This window comes from Malaclemys terrapin, chromosome 9, assembly GCF_027887155.1.
Source record: "Malaclemys terrapin pileata isolate rMalTer1 chromosome 9, rMalTer1.hap1, whole genome shotgun sequence".
Lineage (NCBI taxonomy): Eukaryota > Metazoa > Chordata > Testudines > Emydidae > Malaclemys > Malaclemys terrapin.
Window position 1 is genome coordinate 56,201,706 of NC_071513.1, and position 19,476 is coordinate 56,221,181.

Genomic DNA, 19,476 nt, shown 5'->3' on the forward strand with positions numbered 1-19,476 from the left:
GCACTCCACCCAGGACTTCCAGGTTGATGTTTCTCCCTGCATGACCGCTGCCAACACCAAAGGACCCTCTCCCAGACTCACCTTCTTCCGGATGTCTTCATCATTTGCTCCAAGTGAAGCATACAGTTTGAACGCAGCCTGGCGCAGTTCGTGAGCATGCTTTAAATCATGGTCAAGCTATTGAAAAAAGGTAAATCAAAGTCAGATACTTTATGAGAGAGCATTTAAACTTGCACATGGTATTTTCTTAATTGTTATAGATTAGAGCCTGTTTACTCGGGTTTTGATTGCATTACACACCAAACAGGCAGGATCACCACTGAACCTGCAGATTAACTTTAAGTATGTGTTTATGTCCCATTGAAGTTAATAATTAAAGTTAAGCACACATGTGAGTGCTTTGCTGAATTGTAGCCTATACAGATAAACAGTAATAACCAAGCAACATATGTATGCCACCTCTCAAAATACAGGATGAGATTAGTTATGTTTTCCCAGACAAAATGAGTCCCACTCTCTTCTTCCTCTACAAGCCAGAACAAAATGTCCTCCTTTCGCCATGCCCATCGCACAGAAAGAGTTACATGGTCAGACTGGGGGAAAACAACTAGATTTACTAGGATCTAGATATCAGAGGGATAGCTGTGTTAGTCTGTATCTACAAAAACAATGAGGAGTCTGGTGGCACCTTAAAGACTAAGATTTATTTAGGCGTAAGCTTTTGTGGGTAAAAAACCCACTTTTTCAGATGCATGGAGTGAAAATTACAGAAACAGGCATAAATATATATTGGCACATGAAGAGAAGGGAGTTACCTTACCTTACAGTCACCTCCTCATCAATTACTGGGAATGGACCACATCTACCCTGATTGAATTGGCCTTCAACATTGGTTCTCCACTTGTAAGGTAACTCCCTTCTCTTCATGTGCCAATATATATTTATGCCTATTTCTGTAATTTTCACTGCATGCATCTGAAGAAGTGGGTTTTTTACCCATGAAAGCTTATGCCCAAATAAATCTGTTAGTCTTTAAGCTGCCCTAGGATCTAGATAAACATCCCCCAATAAAAAGGGATGGTATCAAGGGACCAAAACTGCTCTTAGAACTTTGGCCGAAAGGCTCCAACAGATGAAGCAATGGTATCTATTTAATTCAACATGAAAAACACTGTCAAGGGAATTTTGAGGTTGCAGGGTAAAACATTCAAAAGTCAGGAAATGCCAAAGGTAAGTTTGTCTGAGTAAGCTTAACTCTGCCTCAGTGCATCCACATTACAGTACAGTACATTACTTCATGATTATATACAATTTTTCAAATAGAACAATTTATCCTGCAGAGCCCTGCCTCATTCCACCTACAATTTACAAGATATTATCCATTTCACAAGATACACTCACCACATGGCTGAGTTGGACATACATGTGCAATGCTGCTGACATTTACTCTGGACATTCATAAAAAGTGCTAAAACACAGTGTCAGACTCAGGTCTGGAATTTTGGTTTTTTGATTCTCTAGCCAATGTTTAATGCTTCCCAGCCAGTTACTGAACCTCTTTTTTGTCTTATTTATTCAACTGAAAATTTGCTCACAATTCTTTGTACTTGTGTGGTATTTTTTCATCTGTGGCTCTCAGAGCATTTTGTAAACATGGGTAAGCAGGAGCAGACCCATATTATAGGAGTTTGAGAACTAAATCTGCCAATTGTGATTTCCTGGGCTATTCCAGAACCAAAGGGGATTAGAGGACCTTTGTCTTTTTGGAGTACATTCCAAATCAGTGGAAGAAGGGGTGGGGGAAGGCCAAGAATACTTTCCATCCCTGGGATCACCATTCCTTTCTTATGTTCTCCCTTCCCCAATGAGAGGAGGGGAGTTAGAGAAAGTAAGAAAGAGAGGGAGACTGAGTCTGCAACTCCATGATCCCATTGCAAAGGAGGCTAAAGAGCTGTCTAGAAGGTGGTGGAGTAGGTGTTTGTGCAGAGTGCTTGACTAACAGGCCTTTGCCTGCTCATTGCTCCTACAGTGTTATTTGCCTGGAATGTTCCTCCTCAGTGTGGGAGGAGGGAGAGTCATACAACAAAAGAAAGATCTTGTGCCTAAAGAGCCAAAAACATTGAGGGCCTGATCCAACTCCCACTGATTTCAAGAGGAGTAGGATCAGGCATTAATACAGCAGTGCAACAACTGAAAGACAATTTTAATTAAAGTTCTGCGTACTTAAGACACACATTTGCAGTTTCAAAATCTCTTTAATGTACTCTGAGAAGTTCTGAACTGACAGAGAAAAACACATACCCTTTTGATATCGGTGATTGCACTGACTGAACTGGGATACTTGAAGTAGTCAGAAAGCATTGCAATAAGATGGTCTGTAATACTGGCGATTCTCTGGAGCTCAACATCTGTTTCAATTAGATAGGCAAGTGTTTCGGCTCCTTCTACTCGTTCCTCCAACAATCTTTCCTTACTACACATCCGAACCAAACTTGGCAGTGTCTGGAGGGTACAGAATTCAACTTTAGTTTCAGAGAAGATAATTTGTAAGTCTTCATAGATTCCATTTCAGTTTGATGTCTAGAACAAGTTTTCTCACCAAAGTTTCTTAAAGAAAAAAAGGTTCAAATGGTTGTGGGAATATACACACAAATTAAGTTCAACTTATTTAATTATAGGCTCTTCTTAGCACTCGTCACTGCACCATAGGGTTCTCTCCTGCCATCTTTTTTGGTCATAATACTCTTTGCAAACGTCATGTCCCGAAAGGGCCCACAATCAAAATGTTCTGTATGGAAGTTCAAATGTCCACTTAATAGTCTTTACTTGCAAAGCTTTACTTGTGCTGTAGAAAAGAACCCTGTTATTTGTCCCCAGAACTCACCAGCACTGATATGGAAGAGGCTTCTAGGTACCAAGGTAAAAATGAGCACATCAAGTATCCCACTTTGATTCTACTATTCCCAATTCAGTATTGCCACAAGCAGCAGCTTCTGGAAGTAGGAATAGAGTGATTCCAAAACAAAAATACAAACAAGAACATGTCTCATACTCATGGTGTAAATAAAAAAGCTGAGTTCCTTAGCAATAACTGGAGTGCTAGAAAAATATTGCCTTCATGTAGTCCAACTCCTGGAATCTGCATATCAAGCTGTGAGACCTGAGAATGGCTGAAAGCAGAAAGCCTCAAGAGATGTCCATGGGCTATCCCTCATGAAGATGAGCAGTGAGACAAAGATTAGAAAGAGGCATGTGGCCTCTCCTCATTTATTTAATGTCCCATGGACTGGAAACACAGGGGGCCTGATGCAGCAGGAAAGGAGTGTGAGGGAGTATAGGTCTGTGGAGACCATATATTATTAGAACTCCAATTACTAGTAAGTAATCTAGTTTTCCACTAGTGACATTGCCACCAAAGAATCATTGGGGATCAGGCATGCAGCAATCCGCCACAGTAGAGGGATTGTGAGATACTTGTCTCAATATGGGCATCTGATCTAGGCTTGTTATTGAGAATATGTTGGGTAAAAACGTACAATGAGTTTCATATGGTCACTCTGGAAATCTTTAGCTCTGGATCCCATCTATTATGCTCACTCTTGCCATAGGATCTGCTGTAGCTGTAGTGGGACAGGGCGCTAAAGTCCACTTGGAACTAAAAGCCTGTCTGCAAACAACAGATCTGAATACAAAGGTGGATCTGTTTGGTCAGCCTTTGCACCCTTCCTCCAAATCCAATAATATGGAGGTTTTCCAGAAAATCCTGCTCCTATTCAAGTGATAAATGAGTGCCTGCTTCACAGTCAACTTGTGGAGCAAAGCTGCCTCAGACAAGTCAGAAGATCTAGTAAAGAAAATCTGCAAGAAGACCAGAGACCACCTGAAGCAAGGTGTGATGAACTGGGACTGTTCTTAATGTGGTATTTGAATGCTGAGTGGGGAGTGTTGGCTGGGAAGACAGGGGAGGTTGGCTAGGAAAGTCTGCATTGGGGGATGGGAGACTGGCCGTGAGGGAGAATACCTGAGCATGTAACATGAGAACCCAAGAAGGGGTTAGAGGCCAGGTCATACCTTTGCCCGGGAAACAGAACAAAGGCTGTGGGAGGGGACGCTGGGGAGAGAGTTTCAGGAGCTGGCTGGTGGAATGTCTGGGAGACAGACAGGGCCCTGACCTCCCAAGGGGGCTGTGGTGCCCTGGGACCCCAAGATGCACCTAACTGTGGGGGATCCTGTTGTCTGTGCCTGCAAGACTTGTCTTGGACTGTGTTCCTGTCGTCTAAATAAACCTTGTGCTTTACTGGCTGGCTGAGAGTCATGGTGAATCGCAGGAAGCCGAGGGTGCAGGGCCTGGTGTCCCCCCACACTCCGTGACAACTGGTGGCAGCGGCGGGATCTACTGCACCCTGTGGACGGCGCTTTCTGCAGTAAGTGAATGGGCAGCAGTAAAACGAAGGGGGATTGACGGGGACCAGGTGTGCTGAAGAGTCAGAGAGAGACGGTTTCAGGGGGCGATTCACCCCTGGGAGTGTGTGACCAGCGAGAAGGACTTTTGCAGTAACAGGGTCCCCCGGGGGGTCGCAAGGGAGGTGGTGACCTTGAGAAGGGCTGGCACACTAGGGGTTCTCCTTGGAAACTGGGGAGTAGTGAGCACCCAGCCCTGTGAGTGGCCAGCAGGAAGATGTATGCCAAGCGGTTTAAGAGCAATCTGGTGGAGCTGTGCAAGCAGAGGGGGCTGCGCAGTGGGAGGCTCACCAAAGAACAGCTCATTGCCCAGCTGGAGGAGGGAGATCGCTCGAATGAACTGATCCCTGTCTCTGAGGGAAGCAGCCTGGCAAATGCAGCGCAGGCACCAGTGTCTGTCCCATCTGGGAGTGGTCAGCCGGCTGAGGAGGGCTTCCCGAGACCCCTCCTTCCTATGCCTAGGGGAAGGTGCAGGACCCTAATCTGGTGGGGAGGGAACGCCCAGGGGCACGGCTCAGGGAGGCTGCGGCTTCAGACTCAGCCAGCGAGAGAGAGCAGGTGGCCATCCCTGATACCGGCTTGATATCTCCGCTTGATACCGGAGACATGGAGCCATTGATCACTACCCCTTGAACCTGACGATCTAGCCAGCTTTCTATCCATCTTATAGTCCATTCATCCAGCCCATACTTCTTTAACTTGCCGGTAAGAATACTGTGGGAGACGGTATCAAAAACTTTGCTAAAGTCAAGGAATACTTTCATCCACTGCTTTCCCCTCATCCACAGGACCCCAGTTATCTCGTCATAGAAGGCAATTAGGTTAGTCAGGCATGACTTGCCCGTGGTGAATCCATGCTGACTGTTCCTGATCACTTTCCTCTCCTCTAAGTGCTTCAGGATTGATTCCTTGAGGACCTGCTCCATGATTATTCCAGGGACTGAGGTGAGGCTGACTGGCCTGTAGTTCCCTGGAACCTCCTCCTTCCCTTTTTTAAAGATGGGCACTACATTAGCCTTTTTCCAGTCATCCAGGACCTCCCCCGATTGCCATGAGTTTTCAAAGATAATGGCCAATGGCTCTGCAATCACATCCGTCAACTCCTTTAGCACTCTAGGATGCAGTGCATCCGGCCCCATGGACTTGTGCTCATCCAGCTTTTCTAAATAGTCCTGAATCACTTCTTCCTCCACAAAGAGCTGGTCATCTCCTCCCCATGCTGTGCTGCCCAGTGCAGCAGTCTGAGAGCTGACCTTGTTTGTGAAGACAGAGGCAAAAAAAGCACTGTACATTAGCTTTTTCTACATCCTCTGTCACCAGGTTGCCTCCCTCATTCAATAAGGGACCCACCCACTTTCCTTGACTTTCTTCTTGTTGCTAACATACCCGAAGAAACCCTTTTTGTTACTCTTAACATCTCTTGCTAGCTGCAACTCTAAATGTGATTTGGCCTTCCTGATTTCACTCCTGCATGCTTGAGCACTATTTTTATACTCTTCCCTGACCAATCTTCCACTTCTTGTAAGCTTCTTTTTTGTGTTTAAGATCAGCAAGGATTTCACTGTTAAGTCTTCTATGAAAAGACTTCAAATCTGAGACCTGAAGTGTTTGGGAGAGGATCTTGTGTTGCTGCTGACAACTTTGATGGGAGTTGGGGTTCTACTCTTTATCTGCTAAGGCCTTATCCACAGCAGGAGTTTTCTCCCACTCCCAGCTAGGGGCAAAAAGGTCACACATGTCAAAGAGATGCTGTGAACGCTGCTCAACCACACATCTAGATTGTGTATTTAAGCCTAAACTGTCTCTCATTATCTGGGATGATGGATACAGAAGTCTCACTGGACAGACAGCTCTTAAACCTACCAAATTCTACTACTATTCAAACAATTAACAGACTGAACAAGGGAATGCCCTGGTTCTTTAACTGCATTGTCAAGCATACAATGAGGAAGTGAGGAATGCTTAAGAGGGCACATTCTTTGTATCCCTCAGCTCTAGAATGTTCAGATCTCTAGTTGATACATGATCGTTCTAGATTTCAGTGTTAGCCATGGTTCTATAACTAACCAGAAAGTTGTGTAATTCCTACAGGGGTGCTCTAAAACGGCAATTTTCTGACAGAAGGCTGGATATGCAAATCATACCTAACACACCATGATAAAAGTCTCAAAAATTTCACTTGCCAGCCACCATATAAGAAACAATGATGAACACAAAAGTGTCCACACAGATCCTTAAGAAAAATATTTTATGAAACTATTATTAGCAGAGATGCTTTTTCAGATTAAAAAATATAAACTGAAGCAAGCACTGAGAGTACCATCTGTTGACTACTATCTCTTAAAACAAAAAAACACGAATGACAGGTTTTCACTTGCATTCAGACAGCAGCCTGATGAAATCGTTTTGCATGTTCTTTCCAAATGATTGTCCAATACTGCAGTGCAACTTTTAATTTTTAAGTTTCTGCAACTTGACAAATATAAAATGGATTTTGTATCAAACTTTTTTTCTGGATTCAGACTTACTGTATCTAGCTTAATAAACAGAATTAAAATGTCACCACTATTAAATATTAAATATTGCTACATAGGGAGATTTTCAAAGGTATAAATGGGAGTTAAGCACCTAATTTTTAAAGGGAGCTGGACAACTAACTGCACTTTGAGCCTTTGAAATGCTCCCCCATAGAATCAATAGTGCTTTTGTAACACTTTATGACAGACATACACAAATAAAATTGTGACAAACACATAGTGTGATAAAACTCTGGTTTAACGGTTGCTTAAATTTCAAACAAATCATGTAACCAGCTTACCTTTAAAACAATGCAGTTATCATCTGTCTGGATTGCTCCTGCTCTGCACATGTAAGTAAGGCTGTAACAAGACAGCAGAATATAAATGCACTTACTTTGCTTTTATAAACATTAAAAAGTTATTATAAAAAGAATGGCTGTGCCAATGGAATAACTACTTGACTTGGTTATAACACCCATTTTAACACATGAAGTTTTACTGGGCTCAGACACCATTCCATATAATACTTGAATAAGACAATTTATTTTTCTACATGCAGCTTTAAAAACTTAGCTGTCAAACCCTGAAATGACTAGCAATGGTAAGATGGGTTTGGTTTTGCTCTTGCTGACACCACCATAAGTTTGGAATAATTTTATCAAAATCAGAGAACACAGAATTGGGACCTACATTTAAAAGAACAAAGTATAAAATGCACTGGAGAACCAGGTTATTGCCCTGATTCAGGAAAGTACCTCTATTAGGCCATGACTTAAGCATGTGCTTAAATCCCATTGAAGTAAATAGGACTTAAATCCATTCCTATTAATGATAGCATGTAAGCATGTGCTACGTGCTTTCCTGACTCGAGTTACAGGTACGTAAAATGGCAGAGTACATGTTGTTATGGAGCCTTACATTTTGAATTTCCTAACTTTTGCACATTTAAACGTTCAGCCCTAACATTGTAATGAAGTAGCATTTTGTAGTTAATCTCCTTCTTTAAAATAAAAAAAGCTGCAAGCAAATTAACTTGTGTTCTCACAATCAACTGAGCATCATGGTCCCTGAGGAAAGTGTGCCCTCCTTCCAGATACTAGGGTGCTTACTAAACATCCTATGTTCTTTGAAAAGTACTCCCTGAGACTGTGGCACTGGGGAAGGGGTACAGGAAAGACTGGTAGCAGGGTTAAGGAAACACTAACTAGATGGAGGGTGACAAGAAAAATATCATGGAATTGTGGGTTGAGGGAAATTGGGTGAGGTTGTTACAGGCTGATTGGAGAAGAATCAGAGGTACTCAAAGTAAATAAGTAATTTTATAGGGTTTATAGTATTGCAGAAAGTGGGATCTGAAAGTCACACCAAGATATTTTCCTACGTGGGATGGAGGTCGTCTCAGGCTTCTTGGAGGATCCCCAAGTGTCTCAAAAGAAATGTGCAATGGGAGCTATTATGTCTTCCCCTACATTTCTAATGACACTGGAGGGGGCTCTAAGGAAATGTCAGGTTTCTGCTTGGTCCAGCTATCCATTTAAATTTAAAAAAATCATGTATAAGTTTAAGAAATTTGCCAAAATTAGAACAAAAATAAATTACTTACATGTCAAAATTAAAGTTAAAAAGGGAGAAAACCCTCAGGCTATTGAAGTCTGTGTTAACTACTCAGGAGTAAACAGGGATGGCAGTTAGGAAGTCATAGATATCCAAGCACTTACTGTCATGATATCTGGCACCACTTACATAATTAAATGTATGTAATTAAAAACAAGTACTTCTACAAAGGTAACAAATTTGATCCTGCCCTAAGCCACCCATCAACAAATGATAAACCCAGCTAAAAACCTGCAATAAAGAAAAGGCTAAATTAAAGAGGTCACATTACAACTCTCCCTTAAAAGTGAGCAGATGGGATCTTGCAGTCAGCAGGGTTAAACTCACGGCAGGGATATTTAACTGAGATTGACATTACCAACTTCACAAAACCAATAGGGGAGTACTGCACGCTCTTGTTATTTCTGCGATTGGTTAGAAGGAGACAGCCTGTCTCTCAAATAGCTGCGTCTTCTGCCCAGCTAGGACTCGTCTACACAAGAAAGTTGCACCGTTTTAACTTAAATCGGTTTTAATTAAATTAATGTAAACTCCTGTATGGACATATTTATTTTGGTTTAAGAAAGGCTTATTTCAGTTTAGCCTTAAAGCAATTCCTAATTGTATGCATGGAGAGTTGCAACAGTTTAACTTAGTGTGATTTTTAAAACATCTAGTTAAACTAGTGCAAAATACTGTACAGACATACTTATTTCAGTTTCAACTAGCCTTACTATGCTTTAGTGCAAGAAAGGCAGTCAGTCTGAGTAACCAAAGGTACAGAAAGATTTTCCAAGGATAAACCTATGAAAGTTACATTATCATAGAATCGTAGAACTGGAAGGGACCTTGAGAGGTCATTTAGTCCAGTCCCCTGCACGCATGGGAGGACTAATTATAAAAACTGCAGACTGTTAACAGGCATGGGGTACAATCAGTCAGTGCTGCTACCTGGGAAACCAGTAACCATTTTAGATCCAGAAATACCCTGATGTCATTTGTATTACAGCAGAGCCCAGAAGTTCCAGTCAGGCCCCCATTGTGCTGGACTTGTAGAAGTATACTGAAAACCACTGTGACAACAGGCAATTATACATGTTAAGCTGAGAATACAGACAAAGCTCCTGCCATTTTCTTAAGATGCTTCCTTGTGTCTCCGACCCACCCAGCTAGAACCTAAGGCAACCAGCCCACTTTTGTCCAGGTCCTGATCATGGCCAGGTATTTGGAAAATAAGAAAAGGGCCAATCCAGATTTGATTGAAAAGATGCAGCTGTATCATTTTTACATGGAGGAAATTGCAAGCCATAACAGCTCACTATCGCCTCTAAACAATGAACAGAAGGGGAAGATAGAAAGGACTCCTGTGTGATTCTCCATGCAAGATCCTGCTAAAGGTTACATCTACTATTGGAACCAGGGGTGTGATTCCCAACACGCGCAGACACACTCATGCTAGCTGTCTTCAAGCTGGCATGCTATAAATAGCAGCATAACCAGGGTAGCACAGGCAGTGACAATGACAGCACAAGCTAGCCACCCCAAATACAAACCCACATGAGTACATGTTCAGGGAAGCCTCCCCGTGCCGTCACTCGCCACTGCCCATGCTACCCCAGCTATCCTACTATTTTTAACGTGCTAGTTCCATGGAGAACTAGTGTGGGTATGTCTACATGAACTGGGAATCTCTCCCGCAGCTTCAAGTGGAGATGTAGCCTAAGAGAAATTGCCCATTGCACACAAACAAACAACCATACTGGAGGCAGCTGATATATCTGATTAACAAAAAGAAGAACAGGAGTACTTGTGGCACCTTAGAGACTAACAAATTTATTAGAGCATAAGCTTTCGTGGACTACAGCCCACTTCTTCGGATGCATATAGAATGGAACATATATTGAGGAGATATATATACACACATACAGAGAGCATAAACAGGTGGGAGTTGTCTTACCAACTCTGAGAGGCCAATTAATTAAGAGAAAAAAAACTTTTGAAGTGATAATCAAGCTAGCCCAGTACAGACAGTTTGATAATAAGTGTGAGAGTACTTACAAGGGGAGATAGAGTCAATGTTTGTAATGGCTCAGCCATTCCCAGTCCTTATTCAAACCGGAGTTGATTGTGTCTAGTTTGCATATCAATTCTAGCTCAGCAGTCTCTCTTTGGAGTCTGTTTATCCTCTGATCCCACTGAGGATTACCTAAAGAAACTACACCATCTACTAAAAAAACTCCCTGACAAAGCACAGGAACAAATCCGTACAGACACATGCCTAGAACCCCGACCAGGGGTATTCTATTTGCTACCCAAGATCCATAAACCTGGATATCCTGGACGCCCCATCATCTCAGGCATTGGCACCCTAACATCAGGCTTGTCTGGTTATGTAGACTCTGTCCTAAGACCCTACGCTACCAGCACTCCCAGCTATCTTCGAGACACCACTGACTTCCTGAGGAAACTACAATCCATCGGTGATCTTCCAGAAAACACCATCCTGGCCACTATGGACGTAGAAGCCCTCTACACCAATATTCCACACAAAGATGGACTACAAGCTATCAGGAACAGTATCCCTGATAATGTCACAGCTAACCTGGTGGCTGAACTTTGTGATTTTGTCCTCACCCACAACTATTTCACATTTGGGGACAATATATACCTTCAAGTCAGCGGCACTGCTATGGGTACCCGCATGGCCCCACAATATGCCAACATTTTTATGGCTGACTTAGAACAACGCTTCCTTAGCTCTCGTCCCCTAACGCCCCTACTCTACTTGCGCTACATTGATGACATCTTCATCATCTGGACCCATGGAAAAGAAGCCCTTGAGGAATTTCACCATGATTTCAATAATTTCCATCCCACCATCAACCCCAGCCTAGATCAATCCACACAAGCAGTCCATTTCCTGGACACTACTGTGCTAATAAGCGATGGTCACATCAATACCACCCTATACCGGAAACCTACTGACCGCTACACTTACCTACATGCCTCCAGCTTCCATCCAGGACACACCACACGATCCATTGTCTACAGCCAAGCTCTAAGATATAACCGCATTTGCTCCAATCCCTCGGATAGAGACAAGCACCTACAAGATCTCTATCAAGCATTCTTAAAACTACAATACCCACCTGCTGAAGTGAAAAAACAGATTGACAGAGCCAGACGAGTACCCAGAAGTCACCTCCTACAAGACAGGCCCAACAAAGAAAATAACAGAACACCACTAGCTGTCACCTTCAGCCCCCAACTAAAACCTCTCCAGCGCATCATCAGAGATCTACAACCTATCCTGAAAGATGATCCTTTACTCTCACGGATCTTGGGAGACAGACCTGTCCTCGCTTACAGACAACCCCCCAACCTAAAGCAAATACTCACCAGCAACCACACATCACTGAACAAAACCACTAACCCAGGAACCTATCCTTGTAACAAACCCCGATGCCAACTCTGTCCACATATCTATTCAAGTGACATCATCATAGGACCTAATCACACCAGCCATACCATCAGGGGCTCGTTCACCTGCACATCTACCAATGTGATATATGCCATCATGTGCCAGCAATGCCCCTCTGCCATGTACATTGGCCAAACCGGACAGTCTCTACGCAAAAGAATTAATGGACACAAATCTGACATCAGGAATCAAAATACTCAAAAACCAGTGGGAGAACACTTTAACCTGTCTGGTCATTCAGTGACAGACCTGCGGGTGGCTATATTACAACAGAAAAACTTCAAAAACAGACTCCAAAGAGAGACAGCTGAGCTAGAATTGATATGCAAACTAGACACGATCAACTCCGGTTTGAATAAGGACTGGGAATGGCTGAGCCATTACAAACATTGACTCTATCTCCCCTTGTAAGTACTCTCACACTTATTATCAAACTGTCTGTACTGGGCTAGCTTGATTATCACTTCAAAAGTTTTTTTTTTTCTCTTACTTAATTGGCCTCTCAGAGTTGGTAAGACAACTCCCACCTGTTTATGCTCTCTGTATGTGTGTATATATATCTCCTCAATATATGTTCCATTCTATATGCATCCGAAGAAGTGGGCTGTAGTCCACGAAAGCTTATGCTCTAATAAATTTGTTAGTCTCTAAGGTGCCACAAGTACTCCTGTTCTTCTTTTTGCGGATACAGACTAACACGGCTGTTACTCTGAAACCTATCTGATTAACATCAGCATGGACACTTAGTCTCTGACCCTTGCCTAAAGGAGGTCAACCAATGAGATTTGCACAGGCTTTTTTGCCATGCACAGGCATAAAATGGTTGGATAGGGACCCAAGAAGTGGAGGAATACAAATGCTATGGGAGATGAATCAGCACTACCTTCTCAATGATTTTCCCCCAAAATGGGAGGTTACAGACAACATAATTAGTGACCTTGTTAACATGAAAACTTTTAAAGCCAAATGACAGCATATATAAGGATTGACAGCTAACAACTATTAACAGTCATCAGTAATGGACGCAGATGCTCCACACGGGCTTTCACCAGTTGTGAGACCATAGGTCCCTCTTCCAGACAGTTAAACACATTTCACTCAGTGCACTGAGAACTTACACTTGCAAAACTATGTGGAACTCCGTACATGAAGCTGACTCTTGCTCTGACACTCAATCCAAGGAACCAAACAGACTATCTTGGATTGAAAAATCCACCAAACACTACTAGCTCAAGGATTAAACCCACAAGCTCGAAGGGGTTGGGGGACCCCACTAGCAAGGTCCAGAGATAGTATTTGGTGATAAGCCCAGTCCCCCCACTCCCCCCTCTTCCCCGCACTGGGAAGTGGGAGGTGGTACAGGAATTTCTAATGGGGTGCTGAGCTTTGATCCTGTTTGTGGGGACTAGCTAGTGAGTGTTTGAGAAATGTGAAGCTCCATATCCCTTAGCTATGAGAAAGAAGTAGTCACTTGCTGACTCTTCTCTCCCTTCCTGAGCCTTCTGGCTGCTGAAAGGGCAGAGGATATTTGCTACTCTACCCCTCCCCCTAGATCCCACTGACTGCTGAGTGGGGTGTGCCAGCTACTCTACCCTAGACCCATACCCCCTAGACTCCTGCAAGGATAGTTGGCAGTAGGATTACACCCCTCTACTAACTTTGCATGGTTTTAGTTCCTCTTCCCACAAACATCATCAGGACCACCCCTGCTGTTGCTCCTATCTTTCCCACATTGCAGCAATATCCAACAGTCAGTGGCACAAAAGCTGTTGAATAGCAACAGTGAAACTGCCCACAGTCATTTTAAATGTCAATATGTTGTTGCTTTTTACCTCTACAGTAGGAGGAACACCAGCAGGGATACTGGAGGTGCCTGTAGCACTGTCTACACTAGGGAAGTTTTTGCAGAAGTTTCCCACCATTATCATCACTGATTCACATCCATCAGTATTAGCAACGTTGGGAGCCTTAGCCCAAACCAGCTGCTGGATGCCATTGGTGTTTTAAGCACTTTGTCATCTAATCTGCTCAGAGCCAGTTTAAGCAACATTGTCATCAGCAGGTGTCCAGTTATCACTTGGGCTATCACTGTTGACAACACTACTGAACTGGTGTTAAACAGTGATGCAATACATTTGCAATATTTACTTAGTGTAGATAATACCTGTGTAGAATGGTTTTCATTCAGTTCACACTGGGAGAGATGTCTGCAAAACTGAAAACATAAGGACTACAAACTTTTAAAAAGTGCTTAGAACTTGAATATACCACATAGGCCACAAGTACATTATCTGTGCTGGATCCAGCACCTGGGCGAGAGTTTTACCATAAAATTGAGCTAGTTATATGCTGCTGCTAAGAGTCTGCTGGTGTCATATATCAGGGCTTTCTTGGATGCTTGTGTCCCCCCACCTTCCTCAAGAGCTTTTGTAGCTAGAACAAATATATATTTTAGGCTGAACTGGTTTCCTTATAGAAAGCTTTTGTTTTTATGGGCCTGTCTACACTACAGATTGTTTACTGAATGCGAAGCCCAGTTTCATTGCAGAGTTTGCTCCTGGTTACACACAATATGGTTTAAACATGGCCCCTGTACAATGAAAGACTGCAACTAAAAACTGTCACTCTTCCTTTGCTGCATACACAGAAATTCCCTGATCGTGTTACCATGCAAACCAGTCCTATTACTTCCCAGGTCTTCACCTGGAGAACATCCCAAGGTGCATTGCACCAGCTGCTATAGAAAGCACTAAGTATTCTCAGCACTCTATTCTCCGTACACCAGCAATGCTTACTACACAACTAGGAAGTTGTGGACCAGATCAAAATGACCAATATTTAAGGTTGCTAGCTATACCAAAACAACCCGCTATCCCCAGTCTGTTGGATTGCTGACCTCTTTCACCAGCTACCTACCCCAAAATCAAGAATGTTCAAGTGCGCACCTAGTCTTAATGCCAAACTGAAAGACCTTGCTAGTGATCTAGATTAAAGAAACCACCCTGGTTAATCTCAGCTCATCTAAACTAAATCAGTAGGTATATCAGCAGAGAGTTAAGATTCACCAAATCTGAGAATCCTATGTGGTAAGAAAATCAAGGCAAGAGAAGTCCAGTATCACTGAACACAAGATGATAGCTGGGAAGTCCAGCAAAGGATGAACCATCTGCTCAGTCACAATGAGTTAAATGGCATTAGAGGCACCAGAATGACATTTAGCCCATGATACACAGTCAAGAGCTGTGCGTTGAAACAGCCGATGACAACAGGGTGCCAAGGAGAAGAAAGAAGATTCCGATTATATTAGCTGGGTGCTGTAATAGAACAGTGGTGGTGACAGTTGATCATAGAACCATGAATGGCAAAGGTGTCAAACTAGCCGTGGGCTGAAGTTTTAAATTGCTCAAAGTGGATGAAAGGTGGCAGGACCTCATTGTAACCTAGAGAAGAATGTTATCTAAAGAATTATGTAAACTAATAGTGACTGCAGTAAAAACTGCCTATTCGAGGTTTTCAAGGCTCCTTGTGAGGTTGAAGATGTTTTAGCAATGGATGAAGATATCTTTAAGATTTTAAGATAAAAAGATTAGATATGAATAATAAGAGTAGCCACATTATGAACAAGAATCACTTATAAGGGGTACAAATTCATGTTTCAGGACACAAGCCAACCACTAACTGCTTAGAGATCATGAAGTATCTTCCCAGATGGGCATTTCAGTACTTTGCACCTTCTTTTAAAGCTTGTAGTATAGACCAATGTCAAAGAGCGAATAGTAGATTAGATCGACCATAGGTTTGATCCAATATGGCAATTCCTATGTTCCTATAAAACATTTTATCTCCAGGACTGGTGAAAGTCAAAGATATCATAGAAATTTGCCAAATGGGCATAGTTGTTTCCATAGAACTAAGAGTCCTTCTGCTTATACAACTGTATATTTTATACTGAGCAGGACTGCGTAGTCCCAATATATATAATCAAATAAACAAAGTAGCATCTTCTAAAATTGGTTTTATACTTGTACTAAAAGTTATATTTATTCAAGAAAAGTTCTTTTAATCAGTCTTTAGATAATTCATCTCTCATGCTCTTATGATACTGAAAAACATCTAGTCAATACTCAGTTACTCAAGCTTTGGACAGACAAGGTGATGTGGTAACATCTCTTATTGGACCAACTTCTGGAGACAGGCCTGAACAATTTAGTGTTTTATTGAAATATAGGAATTTTAGTAGAATTTAATACATATTTTATATATATTAATAGAATGTACAAGACAATTGTTTGTAAAAGTTTGAATTTCTTGCTACAAGAGGTATACTGTATTTTTTTTTATGTACATTTGTTTCTTGGAAAATTCAAAAGGTGTCTCTGGTGTTTAAATTTAGGAAAATATAACCTTGCATGGGAAACTGGCGGCACCTGAGAATAACAGCAGAAGTTAACATTTATTGCTATTGGGTTTGCAGGAGAGTGCTGACTGCTTTTTAAAACATTCAGTCAGTGCATGACAATGTTCTTCAAAGTATTTGATCTGTCTTTATGAGATGACAGTGGTTTTCAGATTCTTGCTTACTCCACCGATGTCTACAAAAGGCTGCAGGGGAGGAAAGGTTTCCCCTGAAATTATCTCAAAATATAATTTTTCACTAAGAATTACTGATATAGAACAGGTCTGGCGGTTAATTACTTAATTAAAAAAATCTTTTTTTTCAAGAATGTGCCCACATTTCATGGTGTTTTCTACATAACTCAACCAGATGCTGTAAATGTGCTATCTCTAAGGGTGAATGATCCTGGAGTGTAGTACAAGCTGCAGAGTTCTGACAATCACACAGAGTCCTCAGATAAGAAGAGGATGGAGTAGGAAACAAGGGAAAAATAAAACCACAAGGAGAGGGCAGGTCATGGTGGAACCACTCATGGGATGCAGAACCTTGCTGATTAACATAGGGGAGGACAGAGACAGCAAGCAGGGGATAGAGCAGCCTGTTCATTTAACACAAGCATTACTCCCTACAGATATCACAGCCTAAAGATGGACACACCCTGTGCTCAGATCTCTCCCATCCCCAGAGGAACTTATATGCTATGCTTGACAGAGCTTCTCCCCTTTCCAGAGGTGCCTGCTTTCTTAACTGATTTGAAGTATATCCATTTCCCACTCTCAAATGCCTTTAATGAAGGCAAAATACTGAAATAAGTGGGCAAAACTGTTACAATTCTGAACAAATATTTGTAATTCCTGATAGCTGTTCACCCTCACTACTGGAGAGTAGACTGGGTACCTCCAGAATAAACACAGTACCAGAAAAAGTAACACGACAACATAACAGGAGGAAACAAATTACTTAAGATGGTTACAGGCAAGGCCTCATATATTACACCATTCCACAACAACAAAATTCAGTTCTTGCCACGGAATTATACTCCAAAAACTCAGTTTTTTAAAAAATAAATATGTTTATAGTCCTTGTGGATATGGAGATTAACTTGAAAACACACACACACACACACACACACACACACACACACACACAGCCAACCTCAAACAGTAATTTTGAGAATATAGTGGCATCTCAATAAAGACCCCCTTGAGTCCACAATTCCACAACTCTGGAATCTGGCATTTTTCCAAGATACCACAGAATTCAGCATTCTTGTCATAGAATTTGCTGTGTCCAGGTGCCTGGAGTTTTGCTTTCTCCTCCTCTGCCCTGCCAGGACCAGCCTGCCGCTCCCTTTGCTTTTCAAGTTTTTCTCAAAAGGGGGAGTTAACTGGATTCCAGTCCATGATCCCCACACTGTTCCATGGAACCAGGCATCTGGGGCTCAGGAAACCAATCCTGGAGTCTAGCTTCCAGCATGTAGGATGACAAGCTGAGATACCTGCAGATCAGTGCAGAAGCCGAGGCTAGGGGAGTCAAGGAAATGAATTGCTGAAGCTGGCTACCCGCTGGGACACACATGATGTGTTGTAATAATTGTGGCCTAACAGGTCTATCCTAATTGTGGGCTGAATTATTGGTAAGTGGGTAAAAGTTTGTAAAATGTTACAATCACCTATAACAATATATGTTGATGCACAGAGGGAAGGGAAAAAGCCTGAACTAGTCCATACAAAAAGCTCTACTAAAGCAACCCAAGGAATGCATTGAGATCGTGCCTAGTAAACAAAAAGCAAATGGAATTAGAAGTTAATGGACCGAAACTGATGTAAGAAACTAGGCTTCATTGGCAGACAAGTAATGAGGGAATGTGCTGTTCTGCCCACCACATCTTCTAGGGTCTTTAAAAAAAACAACAAAAAAACAAAAAAAAAAACTTTGGCCAGGGGTGGAAGGGAAAGCGTGGTGGTGGTGGGAGAATAAATGGGAAAAACTCCTGGTGGAGGCCAACAGGTCTCCACTTCATTCCACAGATTTTCTTTCATTTGTGAGTTTCAAGGATGATTGTGACACCCAGACTTTGGCACACCAGCAGAGACAGCTGCAAAGACCCCAGCCTGATACACACGAGATCCTGCTCTGTCTTCCCCTTCCTTTTCATCTCCCACCATCTCTCTCTCTCTCTCAGCTTTTCACCTAATCCTGAGACCAACTGTACTGCACAGCACCAGCACAATGAGATGAGCTGTCCCATTGAGCTGTGGTTGGCCTGAGAAGGATTGGTGAAGGAGAGGGAGATGACCAGCTGAATGATATTCTGCTGCCAGGAATGTGAGCCAGGGTCCAGAGCAACAGCTGTTATGGCCTGACTGCCAGCCCAGAGCATCTATCTGTGACTGCCCAGCCACTCTGTATCCTGAGAAAGTCAACAATAATAGTATTTCCCCACCTTTACTATCCTATCTCTTATCCCATTTGCATCTGTTTGCTCTGTCAAAGTCAGGAAGAGTGCCTATCATTCACAACTTGGAATTCAACAGAACTAATCCTTTTCTTTCCCACCAAGAGAAGGATTGCTTGACAAAATAAGACTCCAACCAGCATCCTCTCTGAAAATGGGGCTTTGATAAGTTTTTGATTACATTTGTTTTCCATACCCGTTCAATTTCAATATCAAAATGCTTTATATCTTGTTTTGATTCTTTTTCTCTTGTTTATCCTAATCAATACATTTCCAAATTTTGGCACACATTTTCTAATGTGTTCACCACAGAACTAAACAGGCTGAGGTCTCTGTACTCAAAATCCCACACTGTTTAGTGTTGTACAGCAACAGGGATACATTAACACTTCTGATTCTCTGGGCACACTTATTCCACAGAAATTAACACAACAAAGGGAAGAAGGTTCTCCCAGGAGGACAGTTCCAGGGAGTGGAGCCTGGATGCCTGAAGAGCACCGTGAAAAAACCCACCCACCAAAATAATAATTGTCAAACACAATCAGACACATTTTCCAACTATGAACCA

The 19,476-nt window shown here is 42.3% G+C and overlaps 1 protein-coding gene across 8 annotated transcripts in view; it reads right to left on the minus strand.

Annotated features, from left to right (window-relative positions):
• Positions 1-19,476, minus strand: part of ARMC8 (armadillo repeat containing 8) — a 206,968-nt gene that overhangs the window by 65,099 nt on the left and 122,393 nt on the right. For all 8 annotated transcript variants that reach the window (XM_054039451.1, XM_054039456.1, XM_054039457.1 and 5 more), the window contains 3 exons: positions 7,280-7,340; positions 2,302-2,502; positions 82-177 (listed from right to left, as the gene is read on the minus strand). In XM_054039451.1, coding sequence (XP_053895426.1) covers positions 82-177; positions 2,302-2,502; positions 7,280-7,340 — 358 coding nt within the window. The remainder of the gene's footprint in view (positions 1-81; positions 178-2,301; positions 2,503-7,279; positions 7,341-19,476) is intronic.